This window comes from Prunus mume, linkage group LG1, assembly GCF_029339155.1.
Source record: "Prunus mume cultivar Tortuosa linkage group LG1, ASM2933915v1, whole genome shotgun sequence".
In the NCBI taxonomy this organism is placed as follows: Eukaryota; Viridiplantae; Streptophyta; class Magnoliopsida; order Rosales; family Rosaceae; genus Prunus; species Prunus mume.
In genome coordinates, this window is record NC_142698.1 from 19,882,975 (window position 1) to 19,904,512 (window position 21,538).

At 37.8% G+C, this 21,538-nt stretch overlaps 5 protein-coding genes across 8 annotated transcripts; 3 read left to right on the forward strand and 2 right to left on the reverse strand.

Moving 5' to 3' along the window:
- Positions 1-596: 596 nt before the first annotated feature.
- LOC103318801 (serine carboxypeptidase-like 20) lies at positions 597-5,174 on the reverse strand. The gene is made up of 14 exons (XM_008220234.2): positions 4,746-5,174; positions 4,483-4,619; positions 3,329-3,405; positions 3,109-3,231; positions 2,874-2,976; positions 2,720-2,757; positions 2,528-2,629; positions 2,336-2,419; positions 1,973-2,233; positions 1,759-1,824; positions 1,536-1,657; positions 1,328-1,441; positions 1,051-1,096; positions 597-820 (listed from the first exon to the last, which is right to left on the reverse strand). The coding sequence occupies exons 1-14, from the start codon at positions 4,907-4,909 to the stop codon at positions 737-739; spliced, it is 1,521 nt and encodes a 506-aa protein (XP_008218456.2). The 5' UTR covers positions 4,910-5,174; the 3' UTR covers positions 597-736.
- A 1,303-nt stretch (positions 5,175-6,477) lies between these two features.
- Positions 6,478-8,096, forward strand: LOC103318803 (transmembrane protein, putative (DUF2358)). Of its 2 annotated transcripts, XM_008220237.3 has the most exons (5): positions 6,478-6,818; positions 6,951-7,165; positions 7,268-7,348; positions 7,445-7,795; positions 7,877-8,096. In XM_008220237.3, the coding sequence occupies exons 1-5, from the start codon at positions 6,626-6,628 to the stop codon at positions 7,976-7,978; spliced, it is 942 nt and encodes a 313-aa protein (XP_008218459.2). In that variant the 5' UTR covers positions 6,478-6,625; the 3' UTR covers positions 7,979-8,096. The 2 variants fall into 2 exon arrangements, with proteins under 2 accessions (XP_008218459.2, XP_088902698.1); XM_089046572.1 differs by having other exon boundaries at positions 7,268-7,795.
- A 535-nt stretch (positions 8,097-8,631) lies between these two features.
- Positions 8,632-11,810, reverse strand: LOC103318802 (Eukaryotic aspartyl protease family protein). The gene is made up of 10 exons (XM_008220235.3): positions 11,312-11,810; positions 11,072-11,201; positions 10,719-10,966; positions 10,337-10,564; positions 9,830-9,995; positions 9,644-9,717; positions 9,399-9,489; positions 9,136-9,211; positions 8,979-9,050; positions 8,632-8,862 (listed from the first exon to the last, which is right to left on the reverse strand). The coding sequence occupies exons 1-10, from the start codon at positions 11,560-11,562 to the stop codon at positions 8,714-8,716; spliced, it is 1,485 nt and encodes a 494-aa protein (XP_008218457.1). The 5' UTR covers positions 11,563-11,810; the 3' UTR covers positions 8,632-8,713.
- Positions 11,811-12,942: 1,132 nt separating this feature from the next.
- On the forward strand, positions 12,943-15,265 carry LOC103318804 (thioredoxin F-type, chloroplastic-like). Of its 2 annotated transcripts, none has more exons than XM_008220238.3 (3): positions 12,943-13,400; positions 14,785-14,884; positions 14,984-15,265. In XM_008220238.3, exons 1-3 carry the CDS (start codon positions 13,066-13,068, stop codon positions 15,119-15,121), a joined length of 573 nt encoding a protein of 190 aa, XP_008218460.1. In that variant the 5' UTR covers positions 12,943-13,065; the 3' UTR covers positions 15,122-15,265. The 2 variants fall into 2 exon arrangements, with proteins under 2 accessions (XP_008218460.1, XP_008218461.1); XM_008220239.3 differs by having other exon boundaries at positions 12,959-13,400; positions 14,987-15,265.
- A 421-nt stretch (positions 15,266-15,686) lies between these two features.
- On the forward strand, positions 15,687-21,298 carry GFAT (putative glucosamine-fructose-6-phosphate aminotransferase). 2 transcript variants are annotated; one of them, XM_008220240.3, is made up of 11 exons: positions 15,687-16,146; positions 17,133-17,305; positions 17,584-17,695; positions 18,159-18,304; positions 18,438-18,602; positions 19,119-19,470; positions 19,562-19,812; positions 19,894-20,008; positions 20,133-20,388; positions 20,473-20,641; positions 20,861-21,298. In XM_008220240.3, exons 1-11 carry the CDS (start codon positions 15,903-15,905, stop codon positions 20,942-20,944), a joined length of 2,067 nt encoding a protein of 688 aa, XP_008218462.1. In that variant the 5' UTR covers positions 15,687-15,902; the 3' UTR covers positions 20,945-21,298. The 2 variants fall into 2 exon arrangements, with proteins under 2 accessions (XP_008218462.1, XP_008218463.1); XM_008220241.3 differs by lacking the exon at positions 17,133-17,305 and having other exon boundaries at positions 15,695-16,146.
- The last annotated feature ends 240 nt before the right edge of the window (positions 21,299-21,538 follow it).

The following is a 21,538-nucleotide window of genomic DNA, read 5'->3' on the forward strand; positions in this document are numbered from 1 at the left end:
ATATGATGTGTTGTTATGTGGATAATAATTTTGTGATGACAATGAAGCCTCATTCATCATCTTGAATGGTTGTTATGTTGCAAACAAGATATTTAGCTCAGCTTTACTTTTCAATTTGCTGCCCCAATACATTACATTACAAACCATACCATAAATATCAGGCAGTCTCTATAAAAGAGCTCCACCATGAATGGGGTTGGCCCCTTGTTTTCATTATTCCTTTTGACTTTTATGAAAAGCTGCTTCCACAACAATATGTATCCTTGTCATAATCAGAACCCCCCGAATAGGATCCATCATCACTCACCGCTCATTGCACTGCATGTCTACGAATAAGCATTACCAAACCCTGGCGTGGGTTGTTTGTTTTCAATCCGTTCATATCAAGCATCAATTCAGAAATTAAGAGGGTGCGGTTCAAATAAGATGATGCTTTTTTTTCTTTCTTTACATACCATTTGTGTTTGTGTCTGTGGAGAGGAGGCTACTATTCAACATATCAACATTAATCTCTTAATCAAATATACTTCACATATAATATTAGACTCTTGGTAGCAGTCATCATGTGAGAAAAAATGAAAAGAAAATCAAAACTCTTGGTAGAATGCATTTCTTTGATTGATGTAAGATCAAAAGTTGACAATGTAAGTTGTAAGTTTAATAACCAGAAAAAAGAAATGTGACGAGAGAGAGAGAGAGAGAGAGAGAGAGAGAGGAATGAAATGCTTTTTCAATGTCATATCGGTTTTCCTTCCAACCAGCGTGTATAAAAGTCCAGTGCCTCCCGCGGCTTGTATTCAGGGACGGTGTGTCCAGCTCCCTGCCTCACCAGAAGCCAAGGAAAAAATAAACTTGAATAAATCTAAAGCAGAGAGCTTTTGTGATTATATATTTAATTTATCAGAAAAAGAAACATAACAATTATATATGAGTGAACTTATTAATTAGAAGATAATAAGATCAAAGAATATCCTATTATCAAAGTTCACACAACAAAAATCTTGAAGCTAGAGAGAGAGAGAGAGAGAGAGAGAGAGAGAGAGTGCAGACCTTGATGGTGAGAAAGGTGAGGTTGTTTTGATATGCTTGCAAGTATCTGCAGCAGATAACCCAAATCTTATTAAGAAGTTGATAAAAGAAACCAAACAAACAAAAAGTGGAGGACCAGTCATTTACTGCCAGCCACATATGGAGGAGGAGGTGAGTAACTAACTGCATATATATTTTATCAGAAAAGAAAACATATCCTTGTCCAAGATTATGTATGGTGGTGCTTTGAAGTGCACAATTACTAATAGGTAGATTTGTATATATATGTTATGTGTACCCTGCAACTTGCTCATTGGACTGCCAAGATCTCCATTCATCTACGATTTGATATCCAAGTGATCTGGTCCATGCCTGGCTCCCAGTGTATGGAACACACATATCATGGTCTCCACTGCCAACAAAATATAAAAATATTTATTATTACTTGCAGCAAAGATAATAATTTGTTTATAATTAACATTCCGTGCATGAAAATGAAAGCAGACCTGTAAATAAGTGCTCTGTATCCCTGAGTTGTAAGATTTTGGTGGTAAGGGATCATGCTTCCGGCATCATGAGAATAACTTATTCTTTCTGTACATAACTCCCAAGGACCAGCCACACTTTCCTGTCATTCATTCATTATTACTTGTGTCATAATTAAGGCTAAGTGTGATTTCAATAGAAAATTAATCATCATATCTCCACAGAAAAAGCAAGCAAGCTTACTGGCTCTGCATGAATTGCTTCCCTAACTGCTGGGTTGTTTAGCCATTTCGTTGCAACTTCATCACTCTACATCCAAATTAATTAAACAAATAAAATTAAAAAAAAATCTTCAAAGGTTATATATATGACTCTCTCTCTCTCTCTCTCTCTCTCTCTGAGAAGGAGGTAGCTGATAATTACAGCCTAAAAAATTAAGGTTGAAAAAGTAACTTACAACGCAAGGAACACCGAGTGAGTTTGATAGCTGAGGCCACAATGGGACAATGCCATCTTCTACGGGTGCCCTAAAAGGCCAAGCACGGCCAAACATCCTTTTCCTCACTCCCAGAGGCTTCTCAGTAGTGGTCCCTAATTGCTGGAAGCTTAGTGGTAAGCTTGTATTTCCTTTGGCATTATTTTGGTTATTATTACTGTTAGTTCCTGGGCCATGGTAACAAGGCTCCAGGATGTCGTAAATGTTTAGTCCATCAATAGCCTAATCAATGACCAAACAAGCAAATAATTATGGTTCATACTAATGTGAGAAGCTTCAAGTTCACTTTTAATAAATAAAAAAAAGAGAATCGCTCGCACGCACCTTGTAAACTAGCCCAAATTTCTTGCTGCATTGAGTACGATTTGGAGGATTATGGAAGTCTCCGCCACATGCGGCTGTAACTTGCTGCAATAGTCAATTTGGCTCAAATGTGCTTTTGGCACTAAAAGAATAGTAATTGGAAAACAAAATCAAACAAAATGCCGGGATTAAGAGATGAGTCTGGCTAGCTACCTCAAAGATTTGATCTGAGATGAGGGCCATCCCATGAGCAAATGGCACTAGAGCATTGCCATCAAATTTCCCGTCTGTGACTCCATTCCCCACCAGGTAACCCTATATGTAGTGTAGTACATACAGAGTTTGATGATGAAGCTGATAGATTTAGCTTAATCTTTCTCAAGCTTACTATATATACGCACGTACCTTGAGATTTAGAGTTGGTTTTGTTCCATTGTTTATACCTACACATAATATATATATATATCTGTAATTATGGTTTAAGACTAGTATAGCCTTAATTTTATGTATATGTAAATGGAATTAATATTTGTACGTAACGCAGAAATTAGATACGTACCTTTTGCAACTTGAGAAGCAAGAGTTGGCACATAGACTCCACCATAAGACTCTCCAGCAATGTAAAATGGATTTGAAAGGAACTCCGGGAATTGCTCAAACCACTGATTGCAATTTGCATTGCATATAGTAGAGAATTATTGTTGATGATGAACCACATTAATTACTATTGTCTCTATTAATTTAAACTGAGTGGGGATCGATGGGTTATCCCAAATACAATAATATATTATTACCTTGAGGAGAAAGGCGTGTGTATCAGAAGCAGTCTGTAGGTCCCCAGTTTGATATTTGCTTTCGTCTTTAGAGTAAGAAAAGCCAACACCAGCAGGAGAATCCAAGTAAATAATGTTGGAAACCTGAATATTTGGTTAATTATTATGTTTATGGCCAAGAAATTATTTAAATTAAAATTAGTAAAAAAATGGAAATCTTTCCACAATAATATATAGAGACCTTGGACCAACTATAAGGATTAAGATGCAAAACAGGCAATCCTCCTTTTGGTTGTCCTTGTGCAAAATTGAATGGCCCTGCATATGATAGAGTTAATCAATCTAACAATCTCTCATTCCTGGCTACTTTGGCTAAAAAAATGAAAAATACTTCTTTCACTTGCCTCTCTATTTTGGAGAACCAACTTTTGGCTCTCTACATCTAGCAAGGAAGAGAGAGAATTTGGCTAGGAGAGAGGTAGAGACATTTGAGAGGTTGGTGGGGTTGGGTTTCTACTTTTCTTTTTAATATATTTGATTCACAAGAGAAAGAGAAAGAGGGAGAAAGAGAAAGAGAAAATAATAATAAAATATTTCAGATTAGCGAAAATAGAGAACATTGCTGGAGGACCAACTCTCCTGGAAATACTGTAGAGGTTACTTTCGCATTTCCAAAATCAATGTCACATTATATTTTGGTTCAACTTGGTCACATTTGGGGACAAGAAAGCTAGGAATTCGGTAAAAACTCCCAAATGAATTAGCAGACTGCCAACCTTTGGAGCGTATAGAAAATTAACGGCTCTATTAATTCCAGAGTCGGACACCAGAACAGACCAGACCAGACCAGATGAGCTGAGTTTTATGAATGCGACTACAAACAAACACTGGGGCCGTAAACTCATGGACAATATACTTCAACTACTAAAGCTAGCTAGCTTCGCATCATCATCAATATCTACATATGTATATTCAAAACAATAATAATAATAATATTCAAAATACAGCAGACAGCAAGAAAAAGACAATAATTTGATTGTGTGGTGCCAAATGTGCCTACTACTACTTTTACTTTATTAGAGCTGAAATGGACAACACCGTATTATGAGTTACAATTACAGTCCCACATATCTCTCCTCCTCTCCAGTGAAACCAATTACTTTTTGTTTTGTTTTTGTTTTCTGAAACAAAATTATTATTAATTTCCAATCAGCACCCACCCGTGAGTGGTGACACAGGCACAGCTAATGACAAACATTGCAAAAGAAGAATGGAAGAAGAAGAAGAAGAAGAAGAAGAAAGTTGTGGTTGAACAAAAAAAGTAGAGGTAGAGCGATATACCTAATTTTGAAAAAGAGAAAGAAATTAGCTAGAGTGCAGAAAAGTCATACGTACCATGCTCATAAACAAAGCCATCGAAGCTAGAGCAGCCGGGTCCACCATTGAGCCACAGAACAACTGGATCATTTGCTGGGCTTCTTTCTGAAACTACCAAGTAGTAGAAAAGATTCTTTCCATCTATGCTTATATATCTACACATTCAATTCAACAAAATAATACATTATCTACATATATACTAGTATAACAATTCTGTTGATATCGTTTTGCTTGCAAATAATAAATTTATATAAGACGATAGCTTCTAAAATAAAACTTACCCTGAGTAGTGCTTGGATGGAAAGGTACCATTAAAGCCGGGAAGTTGGGTGATAAGAGAGCTTTCAGGGGCAGCCTCAACTATAACCAAACTCATGAACAGCATATGCATGCACACAGTTACGCTCAAAATGAAGAATTTGCCCATGCCCATGCCCATACCCATGGTGGCCTGCCTTCTAAATTCTAATTAACAAGGCCTGCAGTTTCTTACTTATATCATAAACTGAAGGAAATATTGTGTTGTGTGAGTGTATGAGAGAGAGAGAGAGAGAGCGCACTAATCACCAGCAGAAAAGTGAGTATATATAGACAAGAAATGGGATCAAAGAAGGAAGAAGAAGGGGAAAACGTCAATTTTTGGGTCAAAAAAGGAAACAAATATTGGCAGAGAAAAATATTAATCTGAAAAAGAAAAAAAAAAGACAATTGGGGTTGAAGGAAACGAAAGCAAACAAGACAAGGAGGACTAGGTTGGGCAACAATCGGGCCAAACCAAATTGTAATTACAAGTTTGGTTTGGTCTTGATCAAGAAAAAGTTAAATGGTTTAAAAACCGAATCAAATAGTATATGGTTTGATTTGATTTGGTTTTGAGCTTTTGTATGATGAGTGTGTATGTGTACGTAAAATATAAAGCATAAGAGCAATGCTAGCTAGGCATACCATATATATATATATATATATCACCTCTAATAGAAGTGTAGTCATCAATACTGATATCTGATAGGTTTCACCTCGATTAGAGAGGTGGTATATAAATGTGGTATGTATGGGTAATATTTTTGATAGTATAAATATAATAGAGAGGGTGGCTGGCTAGGCTAGAATTAGCAACAAAAGAAGTTTTTAAAACATATATATCTAAATTGAGCTAGCTTTTTAATTGACGACGACGAGTCGACGACAAAAGAGCTGAATGTTGTTGTTTTGGTATTTTAAAAAGGTGAAATTAAATATAGAGATGTTGGTGGTTTTTGGTGGCTTATTGCTTATGGCTTATGGTTGGTGTGCATTGCAATGTTCCTTGTAAACAAGAGGTAGCGAATTAGTATTAACAATAATAATGGTGATGGAATACGACGTAGCTACGTGCGGATATTGCAATATGGCAAATTGATTGCAAAAATAAATAATATGGGAATGGAATGAATGAGTAGGCAATGATGATGAGGGCGTGTACTCCGATAAATGCTGCCTGCCTGCCTGCCTGCCTGCCTGCCTGCCTGCCGCGCCTTGCCTGCTGGTAATTAAGGTAGGAAGGAATCAGTCCTTCCACCTCAAAAGGATTTAGTTCATTCATATACATAATAGAAAGTGGATTTTTTGAAATAATTTTGTTGAATTTGTAGGTGCCAGTTAAAAACTAAAGGATGGATGTTATATATCATTTCATAGCATTCAAATTGACAAGTTAATTAGTTTGGTTGAAACTTAATTATAATAGGGTGGATCGATCTGATCAAACATTCTATAAATACACTTACTAAAGATAATTGTTGCTGTGATGGGCTGTGATGGGTGGTCTTGTGGCTTTTGGGGGAGAAAAGACAGAGAGAGTGAGTGAGAAGCTAATTGTATAATAAATTATAAATGTGTGTGTTTGTGAGAGAGAGAGAGAGAGAGAGAGAGAGAGAGAGGTCTTGTTGACTTCAGAGAAGAAAAGAACACTGGAGAGACCTTATCCAAATAAGTTAAAAAGAGAGGCTGTAAATTGTTTGTGTTGTGCTGGATGCTCTGTGTGCATGCATCATGCTTGTGGTCTGTGGTCTGTGGAATTGGAATTGAGCTTGGAGTGTAAGGTTGTTGTGGGTGGGGACGGAAAGATTCACATTCACATTCACATTCACATTCACATTCACAATCACACAGAGACGATGAGATGAATGCCTCTGTTTCCATCATTCCCTCCTCCTCCTCTACCTCCTGCTGCTGCTGCACCACCACCCTCCTCCGCCGCCACAGCCGCATATTTAAAACTACCTCACCTGCTAATAAATCTATTTTCACCTCCAACTCCCATTTTACTACTGCCTCGTCCTCCCCCCATTACCACCGCCCTTTTTTACTGCGAGGTCCGTATACAGCTTACTATATAATACATATATATATATATATGCTTACCCTTCGATTTGCTTGCTTCTTTGTTATTCTATATTTGCTGCTTCTTTGATTTGTTTGATGATTGATGGATGTCATGTGTGCAGTAACAAATGATTCAAGTGGAAGCAGTGAATCTGAGAGAAGAGACGCAGTAGATAGGATTGTGGATGGGATCGAGTTTGGGGAGCTGTGCAATGAGTTTGAGTGTATCAGTAGCCCCTCCATCGAGTCTACCGCTCGACAGCTTGTACGTGACATCCTTGAGCTCAGGGAAGGCAATCGCGCCCTCGGAACCTTTGCTGTTTCTGTTCAATACAAGGTCATTCCTCTTTTTCTTCACAAATCGGAATCATCTCCTCCCTCGGCCCTTCAATTAATCCCTGTTTTTAATATGGAACCATCTACTCCTAATTAATTGCAGGACCCAGTTAGAAGTTTTAGTGGTCGTGACAAATACAAGAGACCACTATGGATCACCACTGCCCTCCACAAACCCTCTGCGGTCACTCTTCTTCTCTGTTTTCTCTGTTTTTTTTATTTTTTTCATTCACAACAACAAGATAACACAAATGTATTTCAATTCTGCCTTACGGTACAGAGTGTGCAAGAGATGAGCATGTTATCCACCAGTGTCCTAAGTATCAAGTGGACTGTCAAAGGGAAGCCCAAGAACATTGTTGGTGCTATAGCCTCGGATTTGATCATCCGAATTAATTCCCAATTCACTCTAAACCAGATAAGTGGGCAAGTGATTGAGCATAAAGAGTTTTGGGATTTATCGGCTTCCTCTGTCATTGGCAAGGCATATTTCTGGACCTCGCGTCGTCTCTTCGCTACCATTGAGGGTGGAAAAGACTTGGCTGATCTTGTCAAAACTATTTCCAACCAGTTTCCCAGAGAAAAACAGAATATGGAGATTTATCCTGACCCTTCTGGTGACCCAACTAAGGTGAGTTAACAAACGTGAGTCATGTTTATTGATATGCTATTGACACATTGATTGATTGCACCATTTGCTTTTGATTCTCAGTTCTTTCAAAGGGATGACGGTTTCCAAAGAGATGTATACCAAATTGCTCTGTTTCTGGCACTCGTCTATTTTGTTGTACAGCTTTTGAGGACAACCTTGTAAACCCCACACAGTTAGTGTACTCTAGTAAGTTAAGTTTACACTTGAAATCTATATATACATGCATTATGCATATTACTAACTATGAAATGTTGAGATATTGCACCAATGTTTCAGCTTACATTTACAAAGATAGATACAGCTTACTCTCTTTTTCTTTACTCTTGTAAGGTGTAGTCTGTAGGCAGAATATACAATATAATGGCCAGGAGGCAGTCAGTACATTTCAAGCATTTAACACACTCACTCACTCACTCACTCACTCACTATTATAAATTATGAATCATGACTTATAAATTTTATAATACAATAACGAAATTCTGTGGACCTGCATGCCAACAATCGGCATGAGAGTTCTGATTCTAAAAAGGAGGTGGATTTCCTGACGGTCTGTTAGAATCAACAATAAAAGCCACCCCAGAGAGATAGTAGGCCAATCACTGCTCATCTCATGGTCTGATCAAATGCATACATTGAATCCTTCAGAGATATCAGTCCTATGAAATCTTAAGGAATTTCTGAGGATGATGAGGCTTGAATGAAAATTGCAGACAAGCTCATACAAAAGAGAAAAGAAAAGAGGTCGAACCAGAAGGGTGGACAAAAACTATCACCACCTGGACAGACAGATAAATACTTCCAAAATAATTGATATGTTTTTCTTTTTTATTATTATTTTGGGTTGAACAAATTAGGGTGCACCAGAGCTAATGGATGTTAAAAGTAGCACTTGTTGAATTAATGCAATATTTGTAGCATGGCAATTACTAATAACAGGAATGTCAATAGTGTTCCCATTATGCGGCTGGATGCTGAAGAAAGATTGTGGGCACCAACAGAGTATACCTGCCCTGACTTGTCATCCTTCAGTTTAATGCTTGAAGTGCCTAAAACAAAACAAAACAAAACAAAACATCAAGGCAGGTCATGCTCATGAACCTGCTAACAATAAGAAACATAAAATCAAACACTGCCACCCAATGGCTGGCTGAATGTTACTCACAGTTGTAATCAGTCCACCCAATGGCCTGGTTTTCAAGATCATATAGGACCAGCTTATTTGAAAGTACCAAGTCTGCAATTGGGAACAATTACAAAATTCAATGAATCAGATTCACACATGTGATTTGTTTTCAACATGTAATTCTCAAGACTCTAACCTCCCAGAAGAGTCACTGACTTTCCATCTTTAGATTTCATCGAGTTGCTCTGCCAACCAGAACACCAGACATTGTCCTGTGTATATGACATGACAAATGTAAATTAGTTAAAAACCCATGGAAGAAGGCAGTAACCAAAATGAATTGATAATGTTGTAGCTAAAGAGAAGAAGAGTATAAATCTACAATAAGCAAACCAATTCAGAAAATTCTATGTCAGTGCATCACAAAATAAAATTTGGAAAATGTGATAAAACACTCACACGTAGTCGGAACAGATAGTCATGAGGATATACAGTCAAAGAAGCAGAACTCTTAAAACCGAACTTTACAATTGGAAATCCATCATCAACCCTGCAAGCAAAAATGATAAGGAAATGTAAGGTAGCTTTCTACAAGTCTAGCTGCTCTTCTGGTGTTTAGAGTAACCAACACATGTAAAACAAGTAATAGTAAACTCACTAAAATAGAAATAAAAAGTAATAGCTAAGCTAAGTTAATGCTTTACTTTCCGGTATACTCAAAACATGTAAACTGCTCCTCAACAGTATGTAACTTCAATCCAGACTGCCGAGCAAATATCTGATTTGTCAAAAATACCAATGTAAGGTTTTCTCAACAAGAAAAACAAACAATGTATTTATTAAGACAGCAAAATCCAAATGAATGGGACTTCAAGAGCTTCAGCGGCTACCTTTTTAATAAAAGGTTCAAAAACCTCCGGTGTAAGATAAGCCAATGTTGTTCCACTGTCAATTACTGCCGACTTCCGGTCTCCAAAAAGGCCAAATATATCTGTGGTAAGTTCTATAGCATCACCACCCACCTCAATTGTCTTCATTGAAACAGTGTAATGTGGCCTAAGATATTCAATAAAATTAAATTATCACAAGTTTCATAAGCCAATGCCTAACCTGATTGGAGAAAGAAAAATGAAACATCCTTTAATTTATACCCATGTAGGGAGCTATAATCACTACAATCACTCTAATAAGGTTCCCAGCAGCCTGTCACTAGTAAACATGTAGTTAACAGTTATCTGTTTCTTCCATTGCAGAGACTAGGAAATCAAATGGCAATTCCATGACAATCTAGCGGGTAGTTCCTTAATCTAGTTGTTAGATTTATTGAGTAATTTCAGTTACCATTGTACAATTACGAGCAAATTTAGTACGAAGGATTGAGAGATAGTGTCACATACATATTTGGCAGCAAGGGAGTTGTATTTTTCACTTTTGGTTCCACCACTTCCCCAATGGCGTAGATTCCTCCACCTTTTACGTTATCCAAGCAATGTGAAAATTGTCTTTTCACCTTTCCAGATGAAGCTAGTTGTGAAATGATGGATGCATTTGCCTGGCCAAAACCAAGTATCCCATCAACTGCTGCAGGAGACTTACCAAGATTCCCAGATTGTTTAGCTCCACACCTATTAATCCGCAAGAGATGTAGCTTAATACACACAGGAAGTGCATAGCAACAATGGATTATGCAAAATCAAATAAAGAAGCTGAAAGAATTCTACATAGAAATGGCTAAGGTTTAGTAATGAGAAAGGCCACATAGAAATGGCCGCAACTCACCCAAAAACTACGGTCCCATTTGTTGATGTGGTTTGATGGTTTCCAGTTACTTTATCAAGTTGTATGTTGTCCTTCACATAGTATCCAGAAGTTGCGCTTCCATCTCCGTAGGCGATGTTATAATTGCAGAGCATATTTGGCTTGCAACTAGGAAGTCGACCATTCAATGTGGAAGTGCAAAACTCTTGATCACAAGTAACCTTATTTGAAGTTGAAGAGCTCTTTGCATCATATACTGAGAGTTTAAACTGTAGCAGAATAATTATAACAAGGCATAAATACTGTTTTCTTGATGAGCACGACACATGTAATATGAAAAAAAAAAAAAGAAGAAAAAGGGCAAAGACACATACACCAAGATTACTTTTAGCGGGACAGTTTTCGCATTCTGCACAATTCACCCATAAAAGGTCACTTCCTGTATCAACTTGCACGTGAAAGTCCTTTGGAGGAGATCCAATCCCGATTTTAGCGAAGTAGAGCCTAAACCAGTCAAACCATTCAATGACGAAAACCACAATTGGATATCCGAAGTTTATGCAAAACAACAACAACAACAACATGATAATGACCAAAAGCAGAAGAATATGTACCCAGCTTCAGAAGGATGACCACTGCCACCCAATTGCAAATCCACAGCAGCATCTGCGGCTAGAAGCCTACCGTGACGGCGAGCATCATGTTCTTTCAATGCAATCAAAGACACCTGCTTGTCACGACCCTTGAACTTATGGTTGACGGAGAACACCAAGTTACCAGACACATTCAAAACCAATGCGAAGAAAAGCAGAATACCACCCAACACGGCCACTCTTGTTGTTGTTGTTGTTGTTCCAAGAGCCATTTTTCAATGTAATTTTGATTTACCCAACAAACAGGAATCTTGAAGGTGACTTAACAAAACAGAGATTGAATACAACTCAAAGGTTCAATTTTGAAAAGTTTGATGTTTGGAATTGGACCCCCAACGAGCAACAACCACCCTTTTTTGGGGACAAAACCCAGACCCAGGCTTTATTAGAAATGTGGGTTCTGTGTAAAATTCATGGCCGAGTTGGGTGGAGAAACAACAAGTAACAAGGTGGGTGGGGTGGCAGAGGGAAAAGAGGCATATGTCTAAGAGGGAATGTGCAAGAAAAGACAGAGAAGCAATGTAGAGAGAGAGAGAGAGAGAGAGAGAGACGAGACGAGAAACGAGAGAGTAGCGCGTTTTCTACGGCGAAAGGCACGTCATTCTAAAATAGTAAACTACGTGAACCTTTGTAATTGTTTTACTTATTCTGTCTATTTTGGTTTTGTTTGTTTGGGATTTCCTAATATCTTTGTTCGTGTTTACTGTTCATTATGTACTTCATTCTATGGTTTTGTTTGTGTTTACTCTATCTACAATAAAGTTTTAAACTTTGGTTGCTCTCTCTCTCTCTCTCTCTCTCTGTCTGGGTCCTATACTCATTGGCTGGCGATTGACAAAACTTCCTCTCGTGTTCCCAAGAGAAACAAACAATTGACTCAAGTCACTGCCAAGCCAACTACGGACATTTGACTCAATTTAATAGATAATTTAAAGAAATCTTAGTTTGGGCCTTAAAGGTCATGGGCTGCAAGTACTGATTAGGGGAGTATGGGAGTGGGTTGGGTCAACCTAACTTGTTTCGTGTTTAGGGCTTAGGGTTGGGTCAACCTATACTCATTTCATGTCATGTCGACGACCATATTAAAAATGCCAAACTTCATGAATTCCCTTTTGTTTTGACTCATCTTTTTTCTTTCGTTTTCTTTTTCCCATTTATGTGGACGATGCAAAGCATGCCGCTTGTTTCACTAATTGATCAGCCAAATGACTTAAACACCCCAACATTTTCCATTACAAAATAAATATCAAATGATTAATTTGGTCTTCTCACCAACTAAAAGCCAAATATGATCTTCCGTCACTTTCACCTTCCCATAAGCTCTCCCTCCCACCACAACCACTCATTCCTGTCACTACAATCCGCTCAACAAACAGGTATATTCCGTCATTAGGATTGAACAGATTATTCTAAGCGACGAAAATATCCCCGGATTTCCCACAACAGCTCCATAAACGTCTCAGGGCAATGCTGTCTTTTCCTTAGCAAGCCTCGCCATTTCTTTCGTCCACAGAAGATATCAAGTTCGCGACGTGACAAAAATGACACCCAGTTTCTCATAACAGCTCACAAACCGAAAGGGCATATTAGTCTTTCTGAAAATCACACTTCTCTTCTCCTCCTCTATATGTCCTTAATTGTTTCTCGCTAGCTGCAACGGATTCACTTGGCTCTCTCTCTCTCTCTCTCTCTCTCTCTCTCTCTCTCTCTCATCCATGGCTCTGCAGACTGCTGCTGCTCTCTCTCCTCGCTCCATTAGCTCCTCAACGACGTTACCCTGCGCCGCGAAGCATCCGATCATTTATTCTTCTACTTCAAGTTCAAGCTGCTTCCTCTCGCCGTCGCAGAGGAAGAATGTGGCAGTGGGCTTGAGTGGTGTAACAACCAGTAAGAGGAAGCGGGCCTGGGCCTCTACGGTGAAGTCGAGCTTGGACACCGTAGGCCCCACTGTCAATGTGGGTCAGGTCACGGAGGTTGACAAGGACACCTTCTGGCCCATAGTCAAGGCCGCCGGCGATAAGACCGTCGTCCTTGATATGTACACGCAATGGTATGCTCCATTTCTTTCTGTTTTTACATCTCTCCTTTCTGTTTGGTTCGCGGGAAATTCCATGAATTAATTCTAAATAAAGGAAACAAAAACTCTTGTTCAGAGTGGAGAACCTGAATTTTGTATGTGAATACGTGGGTGGTGCGGATTAAACAATGAAATTGAAGTAATTTTTGGCCAATTCTGAAAATTTCGGGAAAGAAAATCAGAACAAACAACTGTCGTGTTTGTCGAGAAATGTTATATGTTTGTTTCCCCCTTATTCATTTTACACGAATAATGAAGTGGGGATTTTCTTTGAATGAAATTTCAAAATGTAGATTTCAGCTGAAGTTTTGGTTTCACATGGTTTGTGCAAATTGCATAAAAGCAAGAATGTTGTTTTTAAGTTTGTGGAATTTAGTTGGGACAAGTTGTTGAATGAAACATGGAATTGTAGCCCTGCTTCAATTCGTTTAATTTTTTTGATTGAAATGCTATTCTTGATATCCATTTGCTTGTGTTCTTGAATCTTGAATTCCTTCTGCATGCTTTAATAACCCTTAATCTTATGCTAGGTTGTTTGGATTAAACAAGCCCTTGGAAATTGAATGTGACCAGTGACAATTCTTGCACTGACAATCTTGTTGGTTGATTAGGGTGATCTGCTTTTTGATTTTCTGCTCACGTACCAACAGTCCCCAGTCGTGTCACGATGATTGTACAAATTTCATGGCTTAAAAGAGTGCTGATTAATTCATGCTTCTCTCCTTGCTTCTTTAACCTTCTCAGTTCATCAAAGTTGTCAAAATTCAATAGCACAAGTCCAAGCCATTTGCAAGAACCAAATAGTTTTCATGCACTCACTCAGGCTTGAATTGAATCCTTCAGAGGCGTTGAAATGAACCCTATTTAGTCTACATTTATGGGACCACCAGAATTGTCAAAGCTTAGGTCTTTGAAACTATATTTTAGTTGATCATTATAAGCATTCTGTGTTACTGTGAGATTTAAGATTTACTGCATTTCAACCATTGAAATGTGATCTGAATCTTAACTGGAAGACTATTGAATATTTGATCTTACAATATGATCTGAGCTTAGCAAGTTGGGTTGGATTAACTTTCGTTCTGTATCCCATAGAGGAGTAGTATTGTTTGTGTTATATCATTCTTTTTAAGCTTAATTCTGGAAGTTCTGGGAATCCTGATGTAGTAGTTTTCACTTCTTGTTGTTGGAAGATGGTAGGATTGGATATGGGTTATGAATGATCCATGGAGAGGCATAAGAAAACAATATATTACTCAGGTCTAGGGATAGATTTACAATCTCTTGTCCTGCTTCTGCTTCTGTATCATTACATCTAATTACACTTGATTTCGTATTCCTGGTTTGAACTCTGCAGGTGTGGTCCTTGCAAGGTGATTGCTCCAAAATATCAAGAATTGTCAAAGAAATATCTTGATGTTGTATTTTTAAAGCTTGACTGTAACCAAGAAAATAAGGTTGGTTATCGTGATGTTTGCTTGAATTTTCTTTACTAGAGTCGAATGTTTTTTCGATGCTCTATCTTATGTTTACTGGTGAGTGATTGTTGTTGTTAGCAGCCATTGGCAAAGGAGCTTGGGATAAGGGTGGTGCCAACTTTCAAGATTTTGAAGGACAACCAGGTTGTAAAAGAAGTGAAGGGGGCCAAATTCGATGATTTAGTTGCTGCCATAGACGTTGTTAGATCAAGCTGAAACGCCTTAAATTTTTCTCCATGAGATGAGATGTTAATAAGGCAAGGAAAAACGTCTGTTTGGAACTCTGACAATTATTCTACTTGTATCTATGTATCCATGTGACGCTTCCTTTGCAATTCTAGTTAGAACTTGAAAGCAGAAGAGCTGCAACCATTATCTGCTTCATAGAAAGAGATTCCAGCAGGATGTTAGAGACAACATGTTGGAAAAGAAAAAGAGTGAAACAGACAAGGAAAGGAAGCCAGATGACACGTGAAAAAATCTCTCTTCAAACTTCTAATAAAGAAACTAATAGTAGATTTGGATTAGTCCAATTGATTAAGGCAATGATTTGTTAAAATGGAAAATTATTTAGAGACGACTTGGATGGTATGGTAAACGCCTTAGTCTGCTCTGACACTTGCATTCGTCCCCTAAATTGTTGGTGGCCCATACTGTTAACTTGGGCACCAATGAAATGGCGCCACCGTAACAAGGTGATGTAAACCTAAAAGACAACACCACCCCTAACATTTCCCCAATATAACAAGCATACCTTCTTAACCTTCTTTGCAGACTAGTGAGCAGGATCCCAAAACACACCTCCCCCCGGCCCCGAATAAAGTTATAGTTCAAACCCCAAATTCAAAATAATAAAAACAAAAGAAGGTCAAAAGTCAAATTGCTCCGCCTTTTCTTTTTTCTTACAAGTTGATCTTTTTCTCTTCCTCCCTCTCGTTCTCTCTCTCTCTCAAATCCAGAAGAAGAAGAAGAAGAAGAAGAAGAAGAAGGGAGAGAAATGTGTGGGATATTTGCATATCTGAATTACGACGTCAACAGAGAGAGGCGTTATATTCTTCAGGTGTTATTCAATGGTCTCAGGCGTTTGGAATACAGAGGCTACGATTCCGCTGGGATTTCCATCGACCATTCCTTTTCCCTCGATCCAAACACTCCCCAATCTTCCTCCAATTCTCCGCCTCCCCCACTCGTTTTTCGCCAGGAGGGAAACATCGAGAGCCTCGTCAAATCCGTCTACCAAGGTAACTCTTTATAAATTTTTTTTTATTCATTTACTTGAACATTCTGTTTGGTTTCTGGGAAAATGTTGAACAATAAAGAAACTGTAAATTTGAGCCCGCCGTTACGTTCTTCTCTGGTTGACCCAGTAAAATTGGTCCGGGTTATTTGGGCGGGTCAACCCAGTAACAATAAATGCAGCTGTTTTTTTTTGTTGAATATAAATGCAGCTCTGTATCATTGTTCTTCATTAAAGTTTCATTGTTAACTTGTTATTCGTGTCGGGTGGGTAGATGTGGTTTGGGTTTTTAGACCCGCACTCTTCGAGGCTGGGTTTGGACCAGACAATGCCAGCTTAACCTTACGAACTGTTTGGGCATAGGAATGCACAAAAGAAAGAGCAAAACACAAGTTTGGAACTTTGGACCTCTTTCCTTTTTGTTTTTTTTGTAAACATTTCTTTTTCTAGTATTAGTTTGTTTAGCGTCAGTGTCTTTGGTATTTCTTGTGCATTTATTACATTTTCTCATCCGACATCCTCCCTACACTAAGCTTGAAAAGAAAATGCTGGTTACTTGTTAGTTAGGGAATGTTTAAAATTTGAATATTGAAATAAATAAATCACTTTTTTGGAATAATAGTTAAACCTTTTGGACAGTTAGTAACTTACTAGATGCTCACACTAAACCAATTTTATGTGCTTATGGTTGAGTCCGGTGATGTTCTAGTTTGTAAAAGGATTTTTTTTTTTAATAAAAAAAGGAAAATTACTAATTGCAGTATCACTTTGTCCTGTTACAATCCAGAATTAATATTTTATAAAACTTTTAAAGCAAGTACACGGAGCTGATATACATATTTTCTGTTTATCAGCCGTATATATTGATTTTATAGTTTTGTTGACTGTCCTTCAAGGATAGTAATATATGCGTCTCCTTTAAAAAAAAAAAATTTACAAAAAAATCTATCCCGAGTCCCTGGAATTAATGTTTATTTTTTGTAAATCCAGAGGTTGCCAAAACAGAGTTAAATTTAGAAGAATGTTTCTCTCACCATGCTGGAATAGCGCACACCCGGTGGGCTACTCATGGAGAGCCAGCTCCAAGGAACAGCCATCCACAGAGTTCTGGCTCTGGAAATGAATTTTTGGTTGTTCACAATGGAGTTATCACTAATTATGAGGTTCGATAAAGATTTCAGTTGTAGAACTTTTTCTTTCTTTTTTGAGATTATTGTTCTTGCTGAATGCAACCTTTTTTATGATGAAAATATTACATTATCAAAGTTGAAAAAAGAAAAGAAAAGAAAAGAAAAACTATTGTGGTTAGATGATTGCCTAGGTATGAATCTGTTTATTTACTTTTGGATCATACTAAAGTTTACTTTATTTTTGGACTGTATGCCTAACAGCCTCTGTCATCAATGGCTCTGCTGATTTACGTTCTTGTTCACTTTCTCAGGCCTTAAAGGAATCACTGGTCCGGCATGGATTCACCTTTCAATCTGAAACTGACACAGAAGTAATTCCAAAGCTTGCCAAATATGTTTATGATAAAGCTAAAGAAGGAGAAGGTAATTTTATATGTAACTAGAAGTAAGTTAAACATTTAGTTCATGAGTATAACTTACAATTTGAAGTTCAAAATCTTTAATTGCTAATGCAAAATTGTGATTAATATAGTTCGTGCAATTATTTCTTTTAGCTATTCAGAACTCATCACCTGATATTTGTGACAGTCTAGTGGGTTGATCCCTTCACTGCTTTGAAAGTAAAAAAGAATTTATTAACTCAAATACTAAAAGGGTTGCCCTATTGAATTACTCTGGAGGCAAAAAGCTTCTTCATTACCTCCAGAGCTTTTTTTTTTCCTTTTTTCTTTCCATATTTGCCCAAAGACGCAGTAGCCAAGGCGGGAAATGGGCTTCTGTAGGATAGGGGTGGACAGATCAACTGAATTATTTATTTATTTCCTCATTTTTCAATTCTTTAAAGCACAATCTAGGGTGATGTTAGAGTGTTATGTTTATGTTTCAGGTGACCATACTATCACATTTAGTCAAGTTGTGCTTGAGGTTATGAGGCATCTTGAAGGAGCATATGCCCTGATTTTTAAAAGCCAGCATTATCCAAATGAGTTGATTGCTTGCAAGCGTGGCAGTCCGTTGCTCCTTGGTGTCAAAGTATGCTACATTTGGAATAGCTTAACAATTTTGGCTAAATATTAAGTTTTTAATTATATGTGCCTGTAATAGTTTTTCATTGACACTTTTGGCCTGATATCTGGCCTTGGTTTACACTTTGCTATCATGTCAGGAATTTAACGAAAATGCTAGCAATGGATCTGCTTTCCAAGATGATAATTTCCTTTCAAAAAGCGGACATGCTAAGGAACTTTTTTTATCCAGTGATGCCAATGCTGTAGTTGAACACACTAAAAAGGTTTTGGTGATTGAAGATGGTGAAGTAGTACATCTTAAGGTACTTACTTAAGTGTTGTATTTTGTTATGTTTTAAATTTTTAATAGGACAGTTACATATCGGCGTAGTGCATAGGGACTTAAGATGTGTCCTACCATCTGTTTTAACATAAAGTCTATCTATACAGGGCTTATGCCTTTCTTCTAATCAAGGATTTATTTAACTTCCATTTCAGTGTCTATATAGTTTTTATTTCTTGTATGCTTAATTTTACAATTAGGATGAAACTTGTTTTTGATAGTTTTTTCCTAGTATTCCCACTCTTTTTTAGCCTTTTCAATTTACTTTACCAAGTTTTCTGCCTAAAACATTCATTCTTATACATGCTCTGCATTTGTGATAATTACCTTTTAAGTTTATGTCCTTAGTCCTCATATAGCTGTTTGGACCTTTTGGTTTACTCTACCAATATGTCGTGCCAAGATATTATTGATTCTGATTTCTTTGCTAGTTGTACTTAATTGCTTTGGAAAATTGAAGTTATTTTGTTTTTACCCATGGTGGCGGTTGTTTCAGGATGGAGGTGTTTCTATCTTAAAGTTCGATAAAGGGCAGCACGGTGGCCTTTCAAGAGTTGCATCAGTACAAAGAGCATTGTCCATTCTTGAGATGGAGGTTGAACAAATAAACAAAGGAAATTACGAACATTATATGCAGAAAGAAATTCATGAGCAGCCTGAATCTCTAACAACCACAATGAGGGGGAGACTTTTACGTGGAGGTTCCTGCAAAGCCAAGACTGTTCTCCTTGGCGGACTGAAGGATCACCTTAAAACAATTAGGCGAAGCAGGCGAATTGTTTTCATTGGTTGTGGTACAAGCTACAACGCTGCTTTAGCTGCAAGACCAATATTGGAAGAACTTTCTGGTAAGTGCTTTTGGCCGTCAAAAATCCTTTCCGGATTGTTATTTGTTCGTTTTGCTTCTGTTCTGGTTAGTTGAACCTATAAACAATATAGGTATCCCTGTTACAATGGAAATTGCTAGTGATTTGTTGGATCGGCAAGGACCTATATACAGAGAAGATACAGCAGTCTTTGTCAGTCAATCTGGTGAAACAGCAGATAGTTTGAGTGCATTGGAATATGCTCTAGAAAATGGTGCATTATGCGTTGGCATTACAAATACTGTTGGTAGTGCAATAGCCAGGAATACACACTGTGGTGTTCATATAAATGCTGGTGCTGAGATTGGTGTGGCAAGTACTAAGGTAAATTTGCAATTTTACTCTATCTTTGTTTTTGTGATTTTTTGTATTTCTAATTGACAGTCTTATCATGGTCATTAATAGGCGTACACAAGTCAGATAGTGGTGATGGCTATGCTAGCACTAGCTATAGGAGGTGACACAATTTCCAATCAAGCAAGAAGAGAGGCTATAATAGACGGTTTATTTGAGTTGCCAAGTGAGTTCTGGTTATTTTATCTTCTTAGCATATCACTGCAGTGTACTTCGTTTTCCAGTGTTTTCCAAGAAGTAACTTGCCAGAAAGCATAAAAAAGTGAATTTTTCCAATATGCTCATTGCAGACAAGGTCAGAGAGGTCCTCAAGCTTGACCAGACGATGAAGGATCTTGCACAAGAACTGATAGCTGAACAGTCACTTCTTGTGTTTGGGAGAGGATACAACTATGCAACAGCTCTGGAGGGTGCTTTGAAGGTGAAAGAAGTGGCCCTTATGCACAGTGAAGGAATACTTGCCGGTGAAATGAAACATGGTCCTTTGGCTTTAGTTGATGAAAATCTCCCTACATTTGTGATTGCTACCCGTGATGCTTGCTTCAGGTTTGTCCTGTCATGGTTGGGAGCGCTTACATGCTTTGAAAATGCACCTGGTTTTTCTTAATGATGACCTTTGATAATTTACAGTAAGCAGCAATCAGTTATTCAGCAGCTTCATGCCCGCAGAGGTCGTCTGATAGTAATGTGTTCGAAAGGAGATGCTGCATCTGTGTGCCCTGGGGGATCTTGTCGAGTGATTGAAGTTCCTCAGCTTGAGGATTGCCTTCAACCTGTAGTTAATATTGTTCCATTGCAGGTATTTTTTGTCATTTGATTTTATATTACACTATGATTATTATTTGGGTTAGAGTCAGCTGCATTTCTGCTCATGTCTGACATTAATGCCAGCCAGTTTTACATTTTTGAGCATTAATAGATAGTTCTTCCTCGTAACTTTTCTGTTGTTTGACCTTGAGAAGGAGTGAAATGTGTCATTGGTTGGTAGTGATATTTTTCTGTTCCTCCCGTGGTGCAGCTGCTGGCCTATCATCTCACTGTTTTAAGAGGTTTCAATGTGGATCAGCCTCGGAATCTTGCAAAGAGTGTGACTACGCAGTAAACGAGTTTCAACTTTGATGGGCGTGTACCTCATATACTCGTTGGTGTGTGTGTTCCTAAATTATGCTGAGAACATCAAGACCTTAGCTGAATGGTGCTAAAAATCACCTTTTGTTTGATGTGTAATGTGTTGGTAAAATGTCTGGTGTGATGCTGATGAGGTTGTTGTAAGTCGTCAGCTTTGTAAATCAATACAACTAGGAAGGAACAATACTAACAGGCCCTGTGTCTCCCTCTTCCTGCGGAGTTTGTTTTCTTCTTTTGATCTTGTATCCGTCATTTCATTTTTAACATCATCTACACTTGAACATGGAGATATATTTTGTAATAGCGTAATATTATTTGCATTGGACAACACTCTCTTCACGGATGACGGAGGAGCCCACCATTTTTATTTGCCTGTTGTAAATATAATCCATACATACATCTGTATGTATAATTTATAAAGCAAAGGCATGACAAATACGTAAAACATTAACTTATTAAAATGTAAATAATTACGAAAGTAAGAGCTTACTGGGATGTCGGTGTCAGTGAGTGCCAAATTAAACGAAAAAATATTTGAACTTTCTAAATTCCTAATCTTAGTACTAGC